This window comes from Squalius cephalus (genome assembly GCF_949319135.1).
Source record: "Squalius cephalus genome assembly, chromosome: 16".
NCBI lineage: Eukaryota > Metazoa > Chordata > Actinopteri > Cypriniformes > Leuciscidae > Squalius > Squalius cephalus.
The window spans coordinates 31,320,767-31,346,459 of record NC_137137.1 but is presented as its reverse complement, the minus strand read 5'-3'; the positions used below and the strand labels follow the sequence as shown (position 1 = coordinate 31,346,459).

Below are 25,693 nucleotides of genomic sequence, written 5' to 3'. Positions count from 1 at the left end.
TGTGTGTGTGGGTAGTATGTACACAAACACACACACACGTATATATAAATATAATAATACATATATACACACATATTATGTTAACACAATTTTTTATGTTAGATGTTATTAATCAACAGCGGTAATTATAGGCCCCACCGTGTTGTAAATGCCCATTTTTGAGTTGAAGCAAAAACATGCTGTTTTGGTACCCTGGTAATCCAGAGTTCTCGCGAGAGCACAAGTTGAATTTGCTCAGCGACTTACTCCGGTGTGGAGTAATGATGCTCATTAAATATGCCCTTGTATCCGAGCTGCACCAATCAAATCGGGTTATCTGATATAGGCGGGCCAGAGGCGAGCTAAACAGATGACGACAGCGCTGTGACCGAAGTCATTAGTAAACATTGCAAGATGGCTATAGATGAACACCAGTTGTTTGAAATGGCTTTGTGCCATGCTTGGTGCCACCCCTCGAGCTGGCCGATTTTCATTAGTCGACGTCAGACCATTAATCTTTTAGATTTAGGTCTGGATTTCCAGGCTACTGTTTTGGTGCATGTATCTTTAAATGCAAATGAGCTGCTGCTTCAGAATATTGCTGTGCCTTTACAGCTTGTGCCTCAGAAACTCTGCCAAAACGAACAAAACATCGGTTTGGTTTTGATTATTATCTCTATTGAGATCACTCTCAAGTGGCATTGCAGTTTTTCATCATCATAAAAGTTATTTTTTGCATGCATCTTAAAGGCATAACAGTTTAAACTTCAATGGTTTTCAGATCGCACACACCTGAAGCAGGCACATAGAAAGCTGGCAGAGCGTCACATGAGTATTCATTTAAGTTTTCTTTTTGCTTGAAGGTATAGTGGAGGATTTTATTTTTCCGGGTGGATCATCAAGACTATTGGTCCTCCTAGTTGTCAATCATTCTGGTGATATGTTTACGGAAGGCCGTCGTACGTGCTCGTCCCTAGGTAGTTTTCGCTTTCTGCGCATGCGCACTTTCAGGTGTATATGTGGTGAGCTACGGTTTCAGCCATTCATTGGAGCTCGCCGTTCTCACCGCCGTTCTCAAAATGCCTAAGGGTCGCAAGAGAAAAAGTGTCTACGAATTGTATGAAAAGAAGAGAAAGGCCTCTGAAGAAAGAAACAAGACCAGAGTGTTTTTGGGAGAATATTTCACACGCTGGCGTGCGCTAAAAGCACAGGTTGGGCTTCCCACTAATGCCTCAGTCGCGAAGTTTCTACTCGACAGGTAAAGTTTGGTAGCCTGGTAATACCAGACTCTGCTACTTCACTTTGCTTCGTAGAGAGAGTCTGGAATAGCATAATAGAGAAGTGTTTTCTCTCTCGCGGGGGGGCGCTTGTCTGAAGTTTAAAATCATTGGTTACCCGTAAGCCAATCACATAACGTTTGGTTATGGCGTGTGTTATGCGCATGCTCAGCAGCATCTAACTTCCACTGTAAACACATGTATGATGCAAAAACTAAACCATCGAGCGAAATACCGGAGTGAACATGGCTGTGAACGACTTTTGCAGATTATGTGAAGTAAATCTACGCAAGTACGCATCCACCACGGTACAATCAGCGTCTACGTCACGGCTCTCAGCCCGCCCTCTGTTCGTTGATTGGCCCGGCTGTTTTCAGGCCGGTGGAAAACTGAAAGATACGCTGCTATCTCAGACTGACTACAGGAGCGAAATGAAATTAGCGGAAGTAGGAAGTCTGACGTAGTCAGGCTAAAAGTTTGGCATGCTATTTGGAGAAATCCATTTAAAGTTAATGTAAGCTATGATTAGCGATGCTAGCCCTGGCACAAGTCACGCACCGCACAGACACGGTAAACATCCCATGCCGACAGCAACTTGTAAACAGAGCGTGCACGAGGAGAACTAGGCTCGTGCATGCTGGCTCGTGCACACGTTTAATAGGCGTTCCCTCTCGGGAGCAGGCAGAGTGTTGCGCATGTGTATTTTTTCAAAAAGTGGAGAGGGCGGTTCTTTTCTAAAATTCAGGAAAATCCTCCACTGTACCTTTAAGCTGTCAAAAACACACAAAGTTCACATAAACAGTCAGTTATGTCTGTGAACGTAAACAGCAGGGAAAGAAATGGCATGTGTAAATGAGATCTGTGTATTAAAGTGAATGCACTGTGATATAATAAGAGCACCAACAAAAGACAAACAGAAAATCACTCACTGCTCTTAATTGAATAACTTTAGAATCTTTAATAAGAACACAAGAATCCTGTTCCAGTGTGACATTAGAGCACATTCCTGTTTTAGATTTATGGGGAAAATAACAAATGGAGTGAATGGATTTTTACTACAATAGGGTGATTACCAAAAATGAGAAGTATCTTTAATTTTCCTGATATTTTCCTTTTCAGGAAATGTGCCCTTTTTTTGTGGAAAAACCAAAGCAATATGGGTTATTTTAATATGAATATCGATTCACACAGCTTAATGTGAAAAAACAAGACTATGGCAGGATGTTATCCTAAAATCTCTTCTGAATTTACTTGTGGGTATATCTGTATTTAGTATACATCATAGGCAAGAAAGTGTAGACACATGCAAAATGTAGACAATTCATAGTAAAGCAAATATTTTAAATGGAAATGTGTTTTTGATGTTGAATATATTCTACATATTATTGAATAAGGAATATAGGCTGAGCCGCACAATTCCGGATAAATTGAGAACCACTATTTTTTGGTTTGATGATTCTCCCATGATTCTGAACAGACAAACTAAACAAACATGTAATTTACTAGAGGTTCTGACAAAATGTTAATTGCTTCAGTCTATTTAAAAAGGTTTAAATTAATTTGAATGATTTTTTTTTTTTTCAAAAGTTATGACTCACTCACAATGCTTCACTTGTTTCATTACTGGATGAATCAGTGATTTTTAACAAATCTCTTTAATGAATGATTCAATGACGAACACATTTTTAACAGTCACCTGTCGCCACCTAGTGACGTAATCATGTAATTGATACGATCGTTATTTGAAACTGCTTTCTCTTGGTCAGTGGCAGAGCAAACGCAGATTTGAATGTCCCGGTGTGATTTTGTCAATGGTTAAACTGACACATGCAAATTAATTTCACGTATATCATCATGGACGATATCCTGGTCACCAGGGCCATCGCAAGGGGGGAGAAAGAGGGTGACGATATCGGTAATGTGGGAAATGTGGAAGGCTCACAGCCGCAATTATTTTTGCACTATTTCTTATGCTCATTTCTACATGTTTTTTTTGTCATTTGATTTATTTGTAAATAATGACTTAGCCGATATTAATCATTGCTATGGATTGACAATATCACAGTGCAGACATGCATAAACAGCACACAAAAGTCAACAGCACATTTCATACTGTGGAGGAAAGCATGTAATTTGTTCCAGCTGAATGTTGTTTTCCATTACTTAGAAAGTCTTTGCCATCAATAATTTTGTTGTTTTGTTGTACAGATATTACATGATCCATTTAGTTAGTATTGCCTCTTTGGCTCTTTGTCTAGGAATACCGTTCTTTATTTTGATTCTCTCATGTAGTGAACTGAATGATTTAGGGGATAAAAGTTCAGATATTGTCACTAAACAGCTTTTCTCACGATGTAAGTCACACTTATGAATACTTCCAGTCTTTCTTCATATTGTCATATAATAAACACTCTGGTTAGCATTGATTTTGTAGTGGAATATGGTGTTCTTTACTACATTTGTATCCACTTCTTTTCTTTTTAATAAAGGGGAATTCCATGGGTTTTTTTTACCTCTGGGTCTTAGTGATGTGGAATAGTGGAATTCCCCTGCATGCATCTGTTGCTATAATTGCAGTTTCTCTAGTATGCATGTAATGATGATGTTAACTTCTGCTTACTCACTGAATCCAGAAGGAGTTCACAGTATTGTTGCATGGATCTGATGTAATATGAGATCCCAGATGACGTTAAATAAGTCTTTAGTCACTTCCTTTCTTTGCAGAAATTCATCATAATGAAACTCTCCTGCCTTTGACTCCATGTCAAGAATCGATATTTGGAGAATCGATGTTGTTAATCTTGCCATAGGTTATGTTGACCTACATGCTCACAACAGCAAGGTCATGGTTTTGATACCCGAGGAGCAAACCTAATATGTTGCCAGTAGCCTATACCATGAAAAAAGTGTTATTATGACATACACTCACCTAAAGGATTATTAGGAACACCTGTTCAATTTCTCATTAATGCAATTATCTAATCAACCAATCACATGGCAGTTGCTTCAATGCATTTAGGGGTGTGGTCCTGGTCAAGACAATCTCCTGAACTCCAAACTGAATGTCAGAATGGGAAAGAAAGGTGATTTAAGCAATTTTGAGCGTGGCATGGTTGTTGGTGCCAGACGGGCCGGTCTGAGTATTTCACAATCTGCTCAGTTACTGGGATTTTCACGCACAACCATTTTCTAGGGTTTACAAAGAATCGTGTGAAAGGGAAAAACATCCAGTATGCAGCAGTCCTGTGGGCGAAAATGCCTTGTTGATGCTAGAGGTCAGAGGAGAATGGGCCGACTGATTCAAGCTGATAGAAGAGCAACTTTGACTGAAATAACCACTCGTTACAACCGAGGTATGCAGCAAAGCATTTGTGAAGCCACAACACGCACAACCTTGAGGCGGATGGGCTACAACAGCAGAAGACCCCACCGGGTACCACTCATCTCCACTACAAATAGGAAAAAGAGGCTACAATTTGCACGAGCTCACCACAATTGGACAGTTGAAGACTGGAAAAATGTTGCCTGGTCTGATGAGTCTCGATTTCTGTTGAGACATTCAGATGGTAGAGTCAGAATTTGGCGTAAACAGAATGAGAACATGGACCCATCATGCCTTGTTACCACTGTGCAGGCTGGTGGTGGTGGTGTAATGGTGTGGGGGATGTTTTCTTGGCACACTTTAGGCCCCTTAGTGCCAATTGGGCATCGTTTAAATGCCACGGCCTACCTGAGCATTGTTTCTGACCATGTCCATCCCTTTATGACCACCATGTACCCATCCTCTGATGGCTACTTCCAGCAGGATAATGCACCATGTCACAAAGCTCGAATCATTTCAAATTGGTTTCTTGAACATGACAATGAGTTCACTGTACTAAAATGGCCCCCACAGTCACCAGATCTCAACCCAATAGAGCATCTTTGGGATGTGGTGGAACGGGAGCTTCGTGCCCTGGATGTGCATCCCACAAATCTCCATCAACTGCAAGATACTATCCTATCAATATGGGCCAACATTTCTAAAGAATGCTTTCAGCACCTTGTTGAATCAATGCCACGTAGAATTAAGGCAGTTCTGAAGGCGAAAGGGGGTCAAACACAGTATTAGTATGGTGTTCCTAATAATCCTTTAGGTGAGTGTATAGTGTGTATATATAAAATATATATTCCTATATTTTTTCCTCTCTGAAATCAATATAGTATTGCAACAAGACAGTAATATCATTTAGCTGATAAAAAAATATATTTTATTAGGATTTAATGTGTTTTTTCTGCGTAGTCACGGCTGACAGCTCAATGATTATCTCAAGTAATTTGAGTTCGAATAACATTTTTTTGTGTAACTTTAATAGTGGCAAAGGATAATTTACCTTGGATCTTGAAAATAACTTAAAGAAACAAGAATAATTGCAAGTGTGACCCTGCTTTTTTTACACAACAGTTTAATAAACAGGAAATTAATATTAAGTAACTTATTTTGTTACAATGTTGCCAGGTGTCAATTTCTGCTCTGTCACGATCATAGTTACAAGCAAAGTCAAACAGAATGTAAAAGAAAACAGAAAATGTAAAAGATAATTTGCGACTTTTTTATCTCACAGTTCTGACTTTTACTCTCACAATTGTGAGTTTAAATATAAAGTTGCAATTGTGAGTTATGAAGTCCAGTTCTGGGGGAAAAAATCTACTCACAATTCTGACATTTTATATCTCACTATTCTGGCTATAGAACTCGCAAACACACAATTTTCGAGTTTATATCAAGCAATTCTGAGAAAAAAGTTGCAATTATTATTTTTTCTTTTTTTCTTTTTTTTTTTTTTTTGGCGGAAACAAGCTTCACAAATGAATAAATCAGTTATTTGAACCAATCGGCTGAATGAATGATTCAATGACTCGCTCATAATGACAATCCCTTGTTGCGACCTACTGGCCAATAAAATTAAAATACCATTATATATATATATATATATATATATATATATATATATATATATATATATATATATATATATATTATATATATAATTTAAAAATTCAAACTTAAATTAAGCTACTCACTTTGATTGTTTTATTAAATGTAGAACCAGATATATTTTTTTATTTTACATAAATATTAAATTATAGTATTTATTAATATAACTATATATAAATAAAATAAATATTATTTTTCATCAGAGCTCAGATTGAACATAGAAGAATAAGGAATAAGTAAAGCCAGTTAACCATTACTTTATGAGTGTCTGTCCCGAGTGTAATAGAGTTGATATCAAAACAAGTGCTTGAATTCTCGGAAAATTGTGGTCATAATGTGAAAACATGGTATCTTGATTTCAGTGCGTCAGAAATGTCACTGACTTTAAAGATGTGAAAAGAAAGACATTGTAAACAATTTGTGTTGTCTGTGTCTTCCCACTTTGAGTCAGTGTTTGGACAATAACCCAACTTGATATACACTGCTGTTTTTTTGTGATTATAGCCAAGTATGTATATCCTGTTTGATATGAGTCAGAGGATTAAGCAAAATAATGATTTATTCCCCTTCTGAAAGATTGTTACGTTTCTCACACGCAAACCAAGCATGTGATTTGATTTATTTTTCGTCTTTATCCTTCAGGTGGAAATTTCATGTCTACAAAGCTCTGTTAGTCAGGGAGGACTGCGATATTTCTGAGATTAAAACCATCTCTGTGTCATATTTCAAATTTCATTATGCAAATCCCCCACTGGAAACACGACTGGGAATTCTTTGAAAAGTTTAATCCGTTTTTTATGTACACAATCCTGTAAATAATCTTAAAAGAATCACTCCTGGATGTCAAACTGGATTTATGACGCTTGGAAGAGAAACTGTCCTGTCCTGCCCTGACCATCCGGAAATGCCCCTGAGCCCTCTAGGCAAACTGTGTTGAGAGACTGGAAATGAAACAATGGCACCATTATATCATATCCTTTCAATTTACTTAAGAGGGACATGATGGAAAACCAGGACAGGTGTTTTTAATAGTAGCATGCCCACGGGAATTTGTGGACTGAAGAGATGGAAGAGAACAGGGAATATGCAAGCATGAACATGAACGCAGGGATGATGCTACACACACACACACACACACACACACACACACACACACACACACACACACTTGTGCATCAATTAAAAAAAAGTTACAAACAGGACCATAGTGGGCAAAAATGTCCTAGTCAAAAAACTGTCATAAATTTGGTCTTATTTTAACGAAGACCCTTGGCAGATTATTGTTGAAGTAAAAAAAAAAAAAAAAAACTTACAATATTTTATGAAACATGTTGGACTCTAAAACTGCTAGAAAATCAAAGCCATAAATCTAAACAAGTTGTGTTGCAAATTTGACATTGATATCTCAGAAAATGTGCTTTCGGTAAGTTGTTTGGGCGCAGTACCAAATTTTCCCCATTAGATGCCAGCAAAACTCCACTGGTGCACACAGTGGTTGGATTTGTGATTTGCAGTTGAGTTTTTCTCTTGCAAATATTACAAGAACACAAATTATTTTTATTACACACATACAAACCACACTCTGACATCCATACCAACACACCCACACAATTATCGCTGCATGATTTATCCAATTGGCTCTATAATATGCCGAAGCAGAAAACGGGAATAAAGCGAGTATTTGCTTTATCTGCCAAACCTGAAAAAATGGCACCATCTGGTAAAAAAATAGTAAAAATTTACATTTTGAATACTTGCCAACAGAATGAAAGCCTCTTAACAAAGATTGCATTATTTTATAGTTAAATGGCCCTGGGATTAAAAATTGCAATTTTAATGGGTTTCAATGCAGACATTTTTGTCCAAATGGTGCTGAGAGGAAGTATTTTATGTACCTAGTGCAAAATAGATTTTGGAAATGGGGGTGAAATAGTAAAATTCCAATACAAATACACACATGTGCCAAAATTCATGCAGTTGGCATTAACACAATGGCATTAAAAAAAAAAAAAAGAAAAGGAAAAAGACAAATTTGTCCATAAGGATGCACTATGGCACTACCTTTGTGCCAATAATAATGAATGTAACTTTTCAAGAAACTAATGCAAATATAAATTGAAACTGAATAAAATATCTGTAAAACTGAAGAAAAAAATCACAGGCACATATTTTGACTTCGTTTTTAATACACTGCAAGTTTTGCTAACTGTTTTCACATCTTTCTTCCGCTGATTTGAAATTACAAATGCGCTCCCATAGTTTTCATTTATGCTTCTGAAGTTTTCGTTTACGCTCCCTGAGTTTTCGTTCGCCATTCTGGCACATATCTCTCGTGGGGGGCGGGGCTAGCAGCAGTGTGTTCTCATTGGCTACTAAGTTTTTGATTGACAGCTTCTTGACCTGGAAGTGAAGACGTCAGTGTTGTGTTTACATGTGTGGACGTTTGCAAGCACATCTTTCTATTTAATTTTTGTGATATTAAGTTATGAGGGTTTTTTTTTTAAATTGTATCTGTATTTATCTGCTGCTACTACTTTGTCGACAGAAGCTTTTAGGAGCACAAGAGATCTATTCAGTCTATTCAGGTGTAATTGTACATTAAAGTACTGTATAAAATACTGAAAATATTGTATAGTGTCCAATGTTTTCGGAGAATATTTTTTTATTCCTGATGATTCTTCTGCATTGTAGGCTCTGATTAGGTTGAGCTGTTACAATTAAAAGAGAATACTATAGTATACGTGTGTGATATATTCATCCGTCAAGAAAGTCATACTTCAGCAGGTAATCAGGGTCGGCAACCATGGCCATCACACTACTCATTGTTAGCATATGCATTTACACCATCACAATTAATGATCACTTAATTAAGAGGAATTTAAACAATATGAAAATTACAATCGTGGCTTGCTGTCAGATGATACATACCTCTAGGGCATTTCATTAGGCTATATATTTCACACAAAGAATGTTCTTGTTGCCATTTTTTTTATCATGCTGATAATTTTACTAGTTAGTCAATATTATCTTCTAACATTTAAAATTGGAAATACATTTTTAACAATCATCAACTATTTCAATTGTGACTTATAAAACCAGTTGAATGAATGTAATTGAAAATATGAATTAATTCAAATAAATTTGCATTCTGTATTGTCACTACAGCATATACACAAGTATCAAAGTGAAAGTCTTGGATGCAATTATGTTGTGAACGGAAAGACCAGAATCCACAAAACATTAACTGCATACTATACATGTAATGCACAGTATTCTCATGATATACATTACTATAGAAAATGCACAAGAACAAATACAGAATACATATTTAAAATGCATATACATTTTAAATGATCATTTGAATAGTTCCTGTTACAGTAAAAGTAACAAAACAGTGACTGGGTGGGTACAAGGATAGTTCACCCAAAAAAATTAAAATTCTCTGATCATTTACTCACCTTCATGCCATTTCTTCACACTTGCAGACATGGATTACTTTCCTAAAAATCTTAATTTGTGTTTATTTGTAAAAAAGAAAGTAAAATGCATCTGGGACAGCATGAGGGTGAGTAAAATATATGAGAATCTTTATTTTTGGCTGAACTATCCCCTTAACATTCATATGCTGCTGGTATGCTAATCCGAGATCAGCACAGACTAAAGTGCAACCTCTTGTGTACTTGTGAACTGTGTTTGTTTTAATATAGAGCTCCAAAGAAATTAAAATATTTGCATAATAACTGGTGTCTGAAGATCAAGATCCCAGTCATTCGAAGATGATGTGTATGAACAAAGTAAGTTTCTTGTCTGATGTGAACAGTGGATCTCTACTACCACTCCATCCTCTGTGTCAGCGTCAGAATTTTGTTTAGTTTCTCCACTCCCTTATAATGATAAGGAAATGTATTATAATCTAACAATTCAAACTGCTTTGAACTCCCACATAACAAATTGCAGACTTAAAATATTGATTTCAAACAAATGATATAATTTTTTTATAGTACTAAATAAATATACCTCATGCACCAGTTCTTACCTGTAATACTGTTGTGTATGCAGTTGATGACTGTATAGCCCTATATATAAATATATATCCATGGCTGTGTGTATTCCCTGGATGTTTTCAGTCATAATTACTTGCATGTATTAGGTTTTGCATTTGGACATATATTTATTATTATTATAGACTATTAAAGATTAAATATTTTTCTCCGAAATGTTCATTTGAATTGAACATTTTTAAATTATTACTATTCAAGTATGGACACAAAAAGAATTTTGTTACTCATACTAGCTACATATAATAGCTTGATCAGTCACAAAAAAGACTCACTGCAACCAGGGCGATACTTCAAAATAATTGAATGTTTACATATTATGAACAGAGACCTGGTCTGTGGTCGAGTTGTGTCTCTCCTCTTTCAAAAACTCTGCATCGCAAATTAATCAGTAATTTACAAATTCAGGTTTAAATAGCTTTACTGGCATGATAAAAAGGCTTTACATTGCCAAAGTTGAATCAGGCAGTGATTGACAGCGCCCTGGTCCTATAGCATCGGCTGTCAGATACAGTACTTTTTGTACTGTACTGTACAGTACTCTAGCCCAATGTTGTCAATCATCTCAACAATGTAGTGTAGCAGCAGATAAATACAGATATAAACTTTATATCACTAAAATGTAATAGAAAATTGTGCTTACAGACGCTTACATCCACACATGTAAACACAACACTGATGTCTTCACTTCCAGGTCAAGAAGCTGTCAATCAAAAACTCAGTAGCCAATGAGAACACACTGCTGCTAGCCCCGCCCCCACGAGAGATATGTGCCAGAATTGCGAAAGAAAACTCAGGGAGCGTAAACGAAAACTTCAGAAGCATAAATGAAAAGTCTAGAAGCGCATTTGTTTGTTCAGATCAGTGCAAGAAAGATGTGAAAACAGTTAGTAAAACATGCAGTTTATTAAAAACGAAGTTAAAAAAAAATGTGCCTGCGTTTTTTTTTTGTTTTTTTTCAGTTTCACAGATATTTTATTCAGTTTCAATTTATATTTGCATTAGTGTTTTGAAAAGTTCTGTTCATTATTATTGGCACAAAGGTAATTCCATAATGCACAAGGGTTAAACAAACTCTCGACCCTTGAGCCAGTAGGCATATGAATCTAACAACCAAAATACCCAGGCAACCACCTAATCACCCAGAACACCTTATCAACCACCTAAATTAGCCTAGCAATCACCTAGGAGTTAGTTTTAGACCCTGTCTGCACATTCACATGAAATAGCTTACTTTTGAGTTAACAAACATTTTGATAACCTCTGCCCTACGAACCTTCTGAATCCTTCAGCAACTAACTAGGAACATCCTCATGTAATCAGTTTGAGCGCTTCACAATCACCATGTATTGTTCATCTTTCTAAAAACATAATGTTTTGAGGACACAAATCGCTGCATTAATCAGTGTCTATCATTCAGTTTCAAGCGTTTCAACCTCTACTGGTTTCCCTCATTAGAGGCAATAACAGCAATCAGCAATCAAAACAGTTGTGACTTAATCAGGCAGACACATTATTATCCCTGTTGGCATAATCAGAACGGTTATTTGAAGGACAGCGATATGCTGTCATGAGGAAAACCGTGCAAAAATGCATTGGATGATTGATGTATGGTTAATCTAAAAACAATTAAAAAATCTCACATCATCTTTTAAACATTTTGAATTTATTATCTTTTTTTTACAGTTTAATGATCCATTTCTCTCAGGCGCTTTATGGCTGTAAGGAAATAACGCTCAGGCTCTGCTGGGGTTTTGTGCAAAACATTTTAACAACAAACTATTTTTTTGCAAAATTAACTGAATCAAATATACTGTACTGGCAAAACATCATTTTTTGTTTGTTAAAGTAGACGGCAAGGGAAAAAAGCCTGTTATATCTAAAGAACAATAACAGTGTTTGTGAAATTTCCCAATAAATATTTTGAAGTGCTGTATGGAAAAAATCTTAAAACTGGGGGGGAACAAATATAAAAAATTCAAACGGAACATTGCTCATGACACAGTCAAAGTGCTGCAGATTAAGGAAAATAATACAAATAGACAAATGCATGAGTGTGAAGTCAAGTCTTCAGTCCATGTGTGCAAGACAGTGTCTATAGAGGGCGCTCTTGCAGGTTATGAGGCAAATGAGTCTTTAAACCGGGTTTAAATCCATTTGATTCCTCTGGGTTCATCTGTTTGTGCTGTTGGATTTCAGTGATGGCCATTTCAGCTTCACATATCCATTTCAATGAGCTTCTGGTCACTGCAAGATAAAATATCAATTGAACACGTCAAGTCAAGTCATCTTCATTTATATAGCGCTTTTAACAATGTAGATTGTTCCAAAGCAGCTTTACATTGATAATAGGAAATTAAAGTAAAGTGTTTTGGCTTTATAGCAGCTCTAGAATAAAGTTATTGTCCAGCTAAAGTTAGTTTGATTGATTCACTTCCGTCGCAACGATCATTAGTTATTAACTTAGGGCCGCTAACACGACACCGTTTTAACAGAAAACTCTTAAGTTCTTTCTGCGCAGACTTCAAAAACGCGAACCAGTGAGAACGCCGATGGCATGCACATGCGTATTACGAGTTCAGTCTATAGGTATGTGCGTTTGAATATATGTGCGCAGGCGTGTAGTCCTTCCCTACAAATCAACCCTCAACATACTACTTGTCTGGCCTTAAAATTAATAATACAGAATTTTATTGCTTCCACGTAGCCACGTGAACCGGAATTATCCCGACAACGCTTTATCTGTAGATAGGTAAAGGGAGGGGAGGGAGGCCTTCACAGGGAAGAGCCTAGTTGACATTTCAGGACTGCGCTGTCGTCGCGTCCAAGCGCAGGTCCTTCATCAGATCTAGATACAGCCTAGATCCGGCGGACTGTGGTAAACCTCGGGATAAACAGAGAGACTAATATTAGCGTAGACGCCATTCTTCTCATGATGTAACAAGTGCATCAGGATTTATGGGAAGTGTTCCCGGTTCCGGCTGACCTAATCTATACAGCCTAACATTGAATTATAGAAGTCTATAATGTGTTATGCGTATGCTAGGTCAAAGAGATCTGTTTTTAGTCTAGTTTTGAACTGACAGAGTGTGTCTGCTTTCCGGACAATGTTAGGAAGACTGTTCCAAAGTTTTGGTGCTAAATAGGAAAAGGATCTAGCGCCAGCGGTCGATTTTGATATTCTAGGTATTATCAACTGGCCGGAATTTTGAGATCGCAATAGACGTGAAGGACTATAATGCATTAAGAGCTCGCTCAAGTACTGCGGAGCTAAACCATTTAGTGCTTTGTAAGTAATCAGCAATATTTTAAAATTTATATGATGTTTAATAGGGAGCCAATGCAGTGTTGACAGAACCGGGCTAATATGGTCATACTTCCTGGTTCTGGTAAGAACTCGAGCTGCTGCGTTTTGGACCAGCTGTAGTTTGTTTATTAAGTGTGCAGGGCAACCACCCAGTAGAGCATTACAATAATCTAGCCTTGATGTCATGAACGCATGGACTAATTGCTCTGCATTTGTCAAAGAGAGCATATGACGTAATTTAGATATATTTTTAAGATGGATAAATGAGGTTTTACAGATACTAGACACATGACTTTCAAATGAAAGATTGGTATCACGAGCACACCCAGGTTCTTAAAGGAGAACTCCGGTCAATTTTAACATTGAGCTCATTTTTTTGTAAATTTGGAGTGCTGTCAGTACAGAGAACAACGACAAAAATCGGTGTTGCCTACACTGTGTTATCCTCTTTTTAAAATTTGCACCCTGTTGACTTCAATGGGGCAAGTTTTAAAGCTGCTTTTAGCCTCTTAACATCCTTGATGTGTCATTACAAGTGCCCAGCCATGTGAGTGATTCCTTCAGCGTGAACACGGGTCAATCTGACTGCAGTAGATGTGAAAGATATGAATAAAAATGATAATAATTCAGCCAGCGCTCATACCTGTATCTACATCCTGTTTTCGGTCGAAGTCCATAGTAATCGATTGTCGAGTTCACGCGCATAGGTTTAGTACCTATGATCACGCGCTTGAACTCGACAATCGATTACTTTGGACTTTGACCTAAAACAGGATGTAAATACAGGTATGAGCGCTGGCTGAATAAACATAATTTTTATTCATATCTTTCACATCTACTGCAGTCAGATTCACCCGTGTTCACGCTGAAGGAATCACTCACATTGGCTGTGCACTTGTAATGACACATCAAGGATGTTAAGAGGCTAAAAGCAGGTTTAAAACTTGCCCCATTGAAGTCAACAGGGTGCAAATTTTAAAAAGAGGATTACATGGTGTAGGCATCACCGATTTTTGTAGTTGTTCTCTGTATTGACAGCACTCCAAATGTACAAAAAAATGAGCTCAATGTTAAAATTGACCGGAGTTCTCCTTTAACCGATGACGAAGACTTGACAGAGCAGCCATCAAGTGTTAGACAGTATTCTAGGTTATTACGTGAGGAAGTTTTTGGTCCAATAATTAGAATCTCTGTTTTTTCCGAATTAAGTAGTAAGAAATTACTAGTCATCCAGTTTTTTATATCACCTATACATTCCGTTAATTTAGTGAATCGGTAAGTTTCGTCTGGGCGTGAAGAAATATAGAGCTGAGTATCATCGGCATAACAGTGAAAACTAATGCCATGCTTCCTAATGATATCTCCTAATGGTAGCATGTACAGAGTGAACAGCAGTGGTCCTAGTACTGAGCCTTGTGGTACGCCATACTGAACTTGTGATTGATAAGACATCTCTTCATTTACTGCTACAAACTGATAACGGTCAGATAAGTAGATTTAAACCATGTTAATGCAATTCCACTAATGACATGAACATAACATACAATACAATTCTCTAGATGAGTAGTGTTCCAAAAGTGCTCATATTTCTTATGATGGCAATGCATTGTTTTGTTTTAAATATATGCCTACTTACATTTTTAGACAATATTGTCACTTTGTTTTCACTCTCCCAACAAACAGTTTTAAATTAAGCCAATGCAATCAATTGTTGCACATCTCAGAGAAACACACAGTAGTGGCGATTCATTTTCAAATGAATTTGATTTTCGAACAAATCTGTTGAGTGAATGATTCAATGTGTGCGTCTCAATCAATATCATGTACACTGGTAAGGACCTTGGTTCACTGCACATTGATTACTCAATTTCCAGCGACATGACTACGAACGACGTCAACATACAACGTTGTAGAACGTTACCGCTGGTATTAATCAAACAGGCAGACCTATATCTTTTTATATAATTTTTGTATGCTGTTTAGGGTTAGTTCACCCAAAAATGAAAATTCTGTCATTAATTACTCACCCTCATTTCGTTCCAAACCCGTAAGACTTCTGTTGATCTTCAGAACACAAATGAAGATCTTTTTAATGAAATCTGAGAGATTTCTGTCCTTCCATTGACCATCCACAAAACTAGCACTTTGAGGCTTCATAAAGTTCATAAAGAGATCATAAAACTAATCCATATGAATTGAGCGGTTTAGTCCAAAATTTTCTGAAGAGACTCGATCGCTTTATATGATAAACAGAATTAAAATGTTTGGGTGAACTAACCATTTAAACACACTGTTGTTACATACCCTTACAAAATTTTAGCTGAATATTTATTATAAATGTTAACTACATGTGTTCACTACCTGTCTAGCGATGTGTGTTTATGCTGAGATACACTATATTGGCAAAAGTTTTGGTACGTCTATACATGCACATGGACTTTAATGACATCCCATTCTTAATCCGTAGGGTTTGCTTTGTGCACTGGTGCGCAGTCATGTTGGAATAAGAAGACACCATTCCCCAAACTGTTCCCACAAAGTTGGGAGCATGACATCTCCAAATTGTCTTGGTATGCTGAAGCTTTAAGAGTTTCTTTCACTGGAACTAAGGGACCAAGCCCAATCCCTGAAAAACATCCCCACACCATAATCCCCCCTCCACCAAACTTTACACTTGGCACAATGCAGTCAGACAAGTACCGTTCTCCTGGCAACCGCCAAACCCAGACTTGTCCATCGGATTGCCAGACAGAGAAGTGTGATTCATCACTCCAGAGAACACGTCTCCACTGCTCTAGAGTCCAGTGGCGGTGTGCTTTACACCACTGCATCCGATGCTTTGCATTGCACTTGGTGATGTAAGGCTTGGATACAGCTGCTCAGCCATGGAAACCCTTTCCATGAAGCTCTACACACTGCTCCTGAGCTAATCTGAAGGACACACACAGTCTGGAGGTCTGCAGATATTGACTCTGCAGAAAGTTGGCGACTTCTGCGCACTGTGAGCCTCAGCATGCGCTGACCTCGCTCTGTGATTTTACGTGGCCTAACACTTCATGGCTGAGTTGCTGTTGTTCCCAATTGCTTCCACTTTGTTATAATACCACTAACAGTTGACCGTGGAATATTTAGTAGTGAGGAAATTTCATGAATGGACTTATTGCACAAGTGGCAACCTATCATGGTACCACACTTGAATTCACTGAGCTCCTGAGAGCGACCCATTCTTTCACAGATACTTGTAGAAGCGTCTGCATGCCTAGGTGCTTTATTTTATACAACTGTGACCATGGAAGTGATTGGAACACCTGAATTCAATGATTTGGAGGGGTGTCCCAATACTTTTATGTATAATAGTGTAGTGGTTCTCAACTCCAGTCCTCGGGACCCGCAGCTCTGCACATTTTGTATGTCTCCCTTATTTAACACACCTGAATCAGATCATCAGCTCGTTAAGAGAGACTCCATGAACTGAACTGAGTGTGTCAGATAAGAGAGACATACAAAATGTGCAGAGCAACGGGTCCCGAGGACTGGAGTTGAGAACCACTGTAATAGTGTATAATAAAAAAAAGTTTGTCTTTTCAAATCTTCTATCGCTTGTCATTATATTTATTGAGTTGGCTCATGTGTGTTATGTTTCATGCTTCAGAAATGTGACGTAAGGAATGGGAGCATAGCGAGCATTGATGCTCCCTAGTTTTTGCGTTGCATTGTGGGATTGTCTAAGTGCACTGGATGGGTTTTGGGGATTGAGAGCCCTTATAATGGCCGACTCCCTGATCAGTGCCCTGACTACAGAGCTGATTGAGACACACCCAATGTCTCGCTCACTAAAAACAGGATTGTTTCGTTCCTGAATGTTTTTTATTGAAATGACCCATAAAGATAGTCATTTGTCGCCACCAACTGGTGCAAAGATGCAACTTGCAGAAAGTCCACCACCATTTATGTTTTTCAAAATCTGGCTGCATTTATTTGATCAAAATACAGTAAAATAGGAATATTGTGAAATATTATTACAATATATTTTTAATGCATTTTATTCCTGTGATGTAAAGATGAATTGTGAGCATGATTACTCCAGGTGTTGCATGATCCTTAATAAGCCAATTTTGCCTCTCAAGAAACATTTCTTATTATCAGTGATGAAAAGAGTTGTGCTGCTTAATACTTTTGTGGGAATCTGGGAAACATGATACATTTATTTCCAGGATTCTTTGATGAACAGAAAGTTCCAAAGAACAGCATTTGTTTGCAAGTTTTAAACATTATAAATGTCTTAACTGTCACTTCTGATCAATTTAATTAATCCTTGCTGAATAAAATGATTTATTTCTTTAAAATATATCTTACTGACACCCAAACCTATGCACTCTTGCTCGTGTGATGTTGCTTATTTAAGTTTATTTAACTAGTAACGTTAGACACAATTAGCCAATAGTGTTTTTATGAATCAGAAGCATTCTTAAATTAACTAAACCATTACTAATACCTAAGTGATCCAAATCAAAAATGACAAGCATATAATTACTCTCTTCAGAGTGATTAAGCAAATAATTACACTTAATTTCTCTGCATGGTCAATGAGACGGTTACTACAGCAACACTGATTGCTCGCACTGCAGAGCACTAAAGGCACTGATCCAACTGTGGTGGCTGCGAGTAAACATCAGTTAATACAGAAAGTTAGGATGAAAAAACCCTAAATGGACTAAATCAATGTTAATGAAAATCCTAAAAGACTGATGAGCTCTTCTAATTTGTCAAGCGTGAGTTAAAACAAAGAGAAGCCTAAAGCCAACTGTTCTGTTTCAGCTCTGGTACATCAAGCAAAAGAAGTGAAATATAATTTGGTGACAGCGGGTCACACACCTGGTGGTCAGGTGCGCTGTGAGAGGGCACTGTCGCCCCCGTGTGGCTGAGAGAGGGAATTCTGCTGGGCTGCCCTCGCAACGTCACTGTGATGGTGGTGGGAGCTTTCAGCCCTGCAGATGACACACACATTACAGGGAAATATTTGAAGACAAGAAATATTGTTAGCCTTTTCTTTTCCCTAAATATTATAATCACAGGTTGTTTGGAAACATTTGTAAGATTGTGGAATACTTATTTTGTGGCATAGCTATTATGCATGCAGACATGTTATTCTGTTGCTTATTAATTGTAATTTAATGCAACCTGTTATGTTTGTCCATAATTTATAATGTGATGAATCAGATTTACTATGATATCAAGTAGCCTAGTGAATAAAATAATGTTTTATAGGCTATATATGATGCAGGTGAATTAATCATAGATTTTTTTAATTCACCTCCTATAAAGCCTATAAAAAGCAAAATTATCGATAACAGCATTAATATTTTTGTTTATCTAAATAGATGCATTTCATAGTTCATATGCACTTTTATCCCGAGTAGCGGTGATGAACTCGATTTCATGAAAAAAGTAACTAATTTACGGGGGATGATTTGGTAAAAATTGTTGTGATGCTATTTTCATCAAGAGGTGCATCCGGTTTTGCTCAAGATCTTGTATTGTCAATGCAAGAGTCCAGCTCTCTGTAAAGTCTCCTCCAGCACATCCCAAAGACTTTCAATGAGTTTAAGCTCTGGACTCAGAGGAGCCGATTCTTGTGTGAAAATGATTCTTCATGATCCTCACAACCATTCTTTCACAATCTGAGCCTGATGAATCTGCACATTATCATCCTGGAATATGGCCATGATGTTTCTTCACACATGGTTGTTTAAGAAATGAAAAGCTACACACTCCATCAATTAGGGTTAGAAGAACTGTTGGCAAAATATAACATGATAGAAACATAATAATCACTGTATTAATGACTCTTAAGCATTTGCCTATTTAAATCCAAACAGTGACTTTTTTTTTGGCCAGGCAGTGTATAACCGTCACCGGGCGTAGGCCTAAGATTATACGAAAAAACGGATGAATGAGATCTTATGAATTTATACCAATTAGCCACCAAGTGCATGAGGCCATTTGTTCCTCATTAAAATCCCTTTGTTTTAAAAAAGGAAAATATTAAGACCCGATGCCATGAATCTTGTTTACTACAAAGGAACCCCGCAAACTATTTTTTCCCCTCATTAAAGTACTGAACTACTGCAAATATTGCTATTAGTCTACACACTAAAAAGCCTTATTACAAACCTTTTTTTTTTTTTTTTTTTTTTAAATGCTAGTTATTCTCCAGCAATATTGAAATATTTACTTAATAAAAATACATCCGCGCTGCTGTAGTTATTTTAGTGTTTATAGTCCATCACATATCAAAACTTGATCAAACGATGGTCTAAATGGCCACGGACCTCAGAAATGTGTGTGTGCTGCGTAAAAGAAATGCAAATGCAAAATAATAAATGTTAAAAAATAATATTTGTCATCGCAGTGAATTTTTACATTACATTCATTCATTCATTAATTATAATTTTTCATATTTTCATGTGTATAACAAACCATTTTGTGAACAACAATCGAGGGCCACATACAGCAGTGTATGTGTGGGTGTGTGTGACTGCATTGTGATGAGGCGTCAGCTGGGAACGTTTGTGTTGAATAATGAGTGTATGGAAAGGAATCCTATAGCACACAATTAGGGTTTCTGCAGGTTTTATGAAAGTTAATTCATTTAAGACCTTTTAAATTGAAGGGAACACAATATTATCTCTAAATGTAAATGTCTAGGGAGAAACTCAATGAGTTGTATTAGCAACACTTCAGAGATCTCTTCAACAGATAACTTCCAACAGATAATCCATTACTTTTTAATTCATTTTACACACACACACACACGCAGCTTGAACCGCTCTGCTATCAAACAGTAAAATATGGAAATAACTTCTACTCTATCTTTTCATTGCAGTGCAAAAAGTGATGTTCTTCCTCGGTATTTTTGTCTTGTTTTCCAGTACAAATGTGTCAAGTGTCAATGGAGGGACAGAAAGCTCTCAGATTTCATTACAAAGATCTGAAGATGAAGTGTTACGTGTTTAGAATGACATGAGGGTGAGTAAATAATGACAGAATTTTCATTTTGGGGTGAACTATCCCTTTAAATCAAGATAGTATTTTGTCATTTTGCATTTCAAATAAATGCAAGTCTTGTTTTCTGTGAAATTGATCAAAATGAATTGAGTTTATGATTGAAACTAACTAAAACATACCTGCCAACGGGCTCAAAATCTAAAAGTTTTTGTAAAAAATATTGACAATTAATTTTTCAAGACTTAATATAATATTAGTGTTGGAAAACAGCACAAAAATACTGAGGAAGATATTCACTTTTTGCAATGCATGCAAAATAAGACTTTAAGCCCCACAGAAACCCTGACAATATACTGGATACTACTAAAATAGTGATTAAGTATGCACAAACATAGTGTGCATATTTAATTCAGCGAGACTTTTTTGCAATCCGATTGTAAAAAAAAAAAGCCTTAAATCTTGTCCATCAGATAAATCAGTAGCTCTCTAAATCAGAATTCTGCTTAATGCACAGCAGACACTGCCTAACATTAAAAAAAATTATACAATTTACAGAATATTTGCATACTGTATATACTGTATACAGTCTACACGCTGCAGAAACACTCCCAGCATTGCTTTTGACCAAACAATTATGGATTAATAATCCATAATTTGCTTTTTGGTTTTGTTTTTTATTTGCACTGCATTTAAATAACTTCAGCAAACAATAGAGAACATTAATGCATGCAATTTGGGAGAAGATGAAAACAGAAAACAATAATAATGACACAAAGAAGAGGTAGGAAATACTTTGCTGTCGGGGATTTAATGAATGTCTTTGTGAGTAGAGCAAGCATTATGATTTACATAAACCTCATCCAACAGAACAAAAAACAGAAATGAGAAAAGCAAACAGAAAACTGAAACATAAAACAACAGTGAGGCGGTCACATTAAGCACACTGAATGAAGCTGGTGATGTGGGAATTTATCACAGCTGTCATTGTACAGCACTGCCATAGAAATAGTTTGGTCCTTTGTGCATAACAGCAGTTTGAGTTAAAGGTCGACCCCTAGAACGCACTCAAATGAACAACTTGTATAAAAGTACATTAGTTTGCAAAGAGGAACTTAAATCAACCCAATAATTGTAGAAGATAACCCAAATAAATCTTTTTACATGCATAAAAAAATGTGCAAATCTACACAAATGTTTGTTTATGGTACATATTTACATGCTCAGCTGGATGTTTATTGCTCTTTCGGAACATTTACCTGTCCGACACCTTTTTTCTGCTAATCCTTTTCATGGATTTGACCTTTGACCTTACTGCTACTCTAGTCAGCTACTCATCGCGGGCGCCTCTGTTTGGAGCGCTGTGTCATCAGTGGCGACGAGGACGTACCCGTGCTCTGACTGGAGACGTGGGCCAGTCCCGGCAGGCTATTGGCTAGTTTGGCCAGGCCGCCGTTGGTGAGGAGCTGGTGTATCGCTGTGGTTTTGGTAGACACGACCGGCACCGCGCGCACTAGCGTCCCGCTTCCCGAGCTGAGAGAGCTCAACACCTGCCCCTGACACGGGGGCTTCCCTCCTGACACCTGAACACCACCACAAGATGGAATCATACAAGCATGTTTATTAGAAAGGATGCAAAACCATGGCGATTTTAGACAAAGACGTGCGTTTCAGAAGCATATGCTGTGTGACTGGGTCGGCACCTGTGTGGTGGAGGGAACGCCTGGGGATTTGGTGTTGATCTCCTGCAGACTGAGGCTGAGGCCCTGAAGCAGACTACTGGCAGAGGGACCTAACACACACACACACACACACAAAAAGATTCAAACTAGAATTACTTTTCTCAGCAATTTTTTCCATTTAGTCTAAAGGTCCGCTCACACGAAGGACGATAACTATAACAAGAATGGATTTAGTTCCAAAAATCGTTCTAAATAGAATGGCAGAATCCACACCACAACTATAACAATAACGGCACAGAGAAACAATGTTGCTGGAATCAGACACAAACAGCCATTCAGAATCCATCACGCTTTAAAGCAGTGGTTTCTTAACTTGCATGAACTTGAATGCATAATAAATGACAAAACAGCCGTTGCAATGGCATTCAAATACGTCAATAGCGGTGGTAATTTGATACAATTATTTTATTTACAAATGTTATGTATGTTTGTAATTTTTTTATTCGTTAGACAATTTAAATGATTAAATATTCAGAAACGAGTGCAGTTGTATAAGCTACCATTATTTTTTGTGTTTAACTTTTAGTAGACAACACATCAAAATAAACCTGAATGCAGATTCACTTTTTTCATCTGCAGAACAAAATGAATAGGCCTAACTAGGAAATCACCAAAACACGTTACTGACTCTGACTCAATAATGTATTATGTACTGGCACAGCACACATAAAGAAACTAAAGTTAACATACTGTGGTAAAGCACTTTTTTGGTTTAGAATGTTTATATTTTAACCCTTTTTTGCACATATACAGCATAACATACATAGATACATTCACTATATTTTTTTATACAAAATGATTCGATTTTTCATCCCATGCACATTGTGCAGGTTGTGAACAAGTAAAAAGACGGCAGAAAATGTACCCTTTTAAGAGAAACGCTCTGATTGGGGGATTTAAACTCTTGACATCTGGCAACCCCATGTATGAACGGTAGTGGAGAATTGTAAAAAAAACAAAAAAAACAACAACTGTCTATAATATTTCTTCTCCCCTTTTTTGGTTTGAATTTGAATATATTTGAATATATAGAGATTTTGAATTTGTCTTTTTTTAACTGCATTTTAGTGTCACCTTTTTGGTCAACAATATTGCATGTTGATATAGTCACAGTCAGTGTTCAATAATGTTGATGTCTCTTCTTAGTCTTGGAAAAAAAGCTAATCAAACATTTGTGTCAGTTTTTATTTACAAAATTAACACTCATTTTTATTAAACAAAGAGCTTGCAGATGACTGTGGAATCATTTACACTTAGCATTAACATGCGACCTGTATCCGGATGTTGTCCACATACAGACTGAACTTTGCACAGGGGTCATTTTTCCATTACAGATCTGGGCTGTGCATCGTAAGACTTAGGCCCACATAAGTTATCCAGGTAGACAAGCCACTTGATGTTGCCAAGTGTAAGCACACGGTGCCCTGATTGGCTGATGATCCAATCCGCTTCATCGGGTCACGGTGATCGCATGTTAATGCCAAGTGTGAACGCAGCCTCTGTTGGCAGAATTCGAAGGTGCTGGTACCTTGAGCAGTGGCGGGGGCCTGAGCCTGGACAGGAGAGGAAGAACCCGACATCACGCTGCCCTGAAGGCTGTGAAATGACCCCTCACTGGAACCCAAAATTCCAGACACATCTGCCAAACCTCCTGACCTAAAAGAGCAGAGGATACCAGATCAGAATCAAGCCACCATAAAAAGATGCTGACATGAACTGACAAAAAAAAAAAAAAAAAAAAAAAAAAATTAAACCAATCACATTCTACACTTTTGTAGCATTTTTTTTTTTTTTTTGGTTGGAAAGTGGAAACGGACAAAATAGTCAAAATTTGATCCTGGACCACAAAACCAGTCACATGGGTCAATTCATTAAATTGAGATTTATACATCATGTGAAAGCTGAATAAATAATCTTTCCATTGATGTATGGTTTGTTAGGATAGGACAATATTTGGCTGAGATACAATTATTGAACATCTGGAATCTGAGGGTGCAAAAAAAATCGAAACATTGAGAAAATCAGTGTTAAAGTTGTCCATTTATGTTTCGCAATTGTGCTGCATTCACACACAAAAATAAATGTTTTATATATTTACAGTTGGAAATTTACAAAATATCTTCATGGAACATGATCTTTACTTAATAACGTAATGATTTTTGGCATAAAAGAAAAATCGATAGTTTTGACCCATACAATGTATTGTTGGCTATTGTCACAAATATACCTGTGCTACTAGGGCTGTGCAATTAATTGAATTTCGATTTCGATTTCAGCTCCCAACGATCACCAAAATAGTACAATCGAGTAAAAACGATTATTTTGCGATAATTTTGTCTTGTGTTCTGAATGACACGCGCACGCGCATCCGCCCCTCCCGAAGCCGTAAACTCTCTTAGCTTGAACGTTTAAACTGGTAAGACTTAAAAAGAAGTGAAAATGATAACCTTTAGTTACGATGCAATGCTGGCCCGATTGTGTAAGTGACAATTCCGTCATGTCGCGACTCCCAAACGCGAAAGTGTAGTTTCGACGCTTGCTTTGTCCAACCCATTTTGAGAGACAGAGAGAGAGAAGACGCAGCGCCGCGAACACTCACGCGGTTTGTGAAATTGCGTCTTGGAGAAAGTTTTAAAATTATTGATTTGATTTTATAATCTGTGTGGATTCATTTAGGCTACTCATACAATCTACATGCTAAAGTGAATCAATGTTTGTGGGGGAATTTCCCGCATTATAAGTGGTAGACCTGCGGGAATTATTAAAATACTCATTGAAGTATTATCTGTTATATTATTTATTTTAATAGTTCAAAAAGTACAATCAATGTTCAAATTTCGATTTTTTTAAGAATTCTTGAAAGGTTTCTTTGGTAACACTTTACAATAAGGTTCATTAATTAGCATTAGTTAACTACCTTAGTTAACATTAACTAATAATGAACAATACTTCTACAGCATTTATTAATCTTAGTTAATATTAATTTCACCATTTACTAATATGTTATTAAAATTGTATTTTTTTTAAATTGTATCGGTTGTATTTTTTAACATTAGTTAATGCACTGTGAACTAACATGAATAATGAACAGCTGTATTTTTATTAACTAACATTAAAAAAGATTAATAAATACTGTAACAAATGTATTTGTCATTGTTAGTTCATGTTAGTTAATACATTAACTAATGTTAACTAATTAACATTATTGTAAAGTGTTACCGTGTCTTTTTAATAAATGCAACACGTTCCCAGAGTCATGTGAAATGATTGTGTTGCATAATCGTGATTTCAATACTGACCAAAATAATCGTGATTATGATTTTTTCCATAATCGAGCAGCCCTACGT

General features: G+C 36.9%; 1 protein-coding gene across 2 annotated transcripts in view; it reads right to left on the bottom strand.

The window, feature by feature from the left end:
- Positions 1–11,181: 11,181 nt before the first annotated feature.
- The window catches only part of kansl3 (KAT8 regulatory NSL complex subunit 3), a 31,538-nt gene continuing 17,026 nt past the window's right edge, over positions 11,182–25,693 (bottom strand). The window contains exons 18-22 of one of the 2 annotated variants that reach the window (XM_079897075.1): positions 23,875–24,002; positions 22,308–22,396; positions 21,995–22,187; positions 18,475–18,587; positions 11,182–12,539 (exon numbers count right to left, since the gene is read on the bottom strand). In XM_079897075.1, coding sequence (XP_079753201.1) covers positions 12,537–12,539; positions 18,475–18,587; positions 21,995–22,187; positions 22,308–22,396; positions 23,875–24,002 — 526 coding nt within the window. In that variant the 3' untranslated portion in view covers positions 11,182–12,536. The remainder of the gene's footprint in view (positions 12,540–18,474; positions 18,588–21,994; positions 22,188–22,307; positions 22,397–23,874; positions 24,003–25,693) is intronic. The other variant, XM_079897076.1, reaches the window with a different exon arrangement.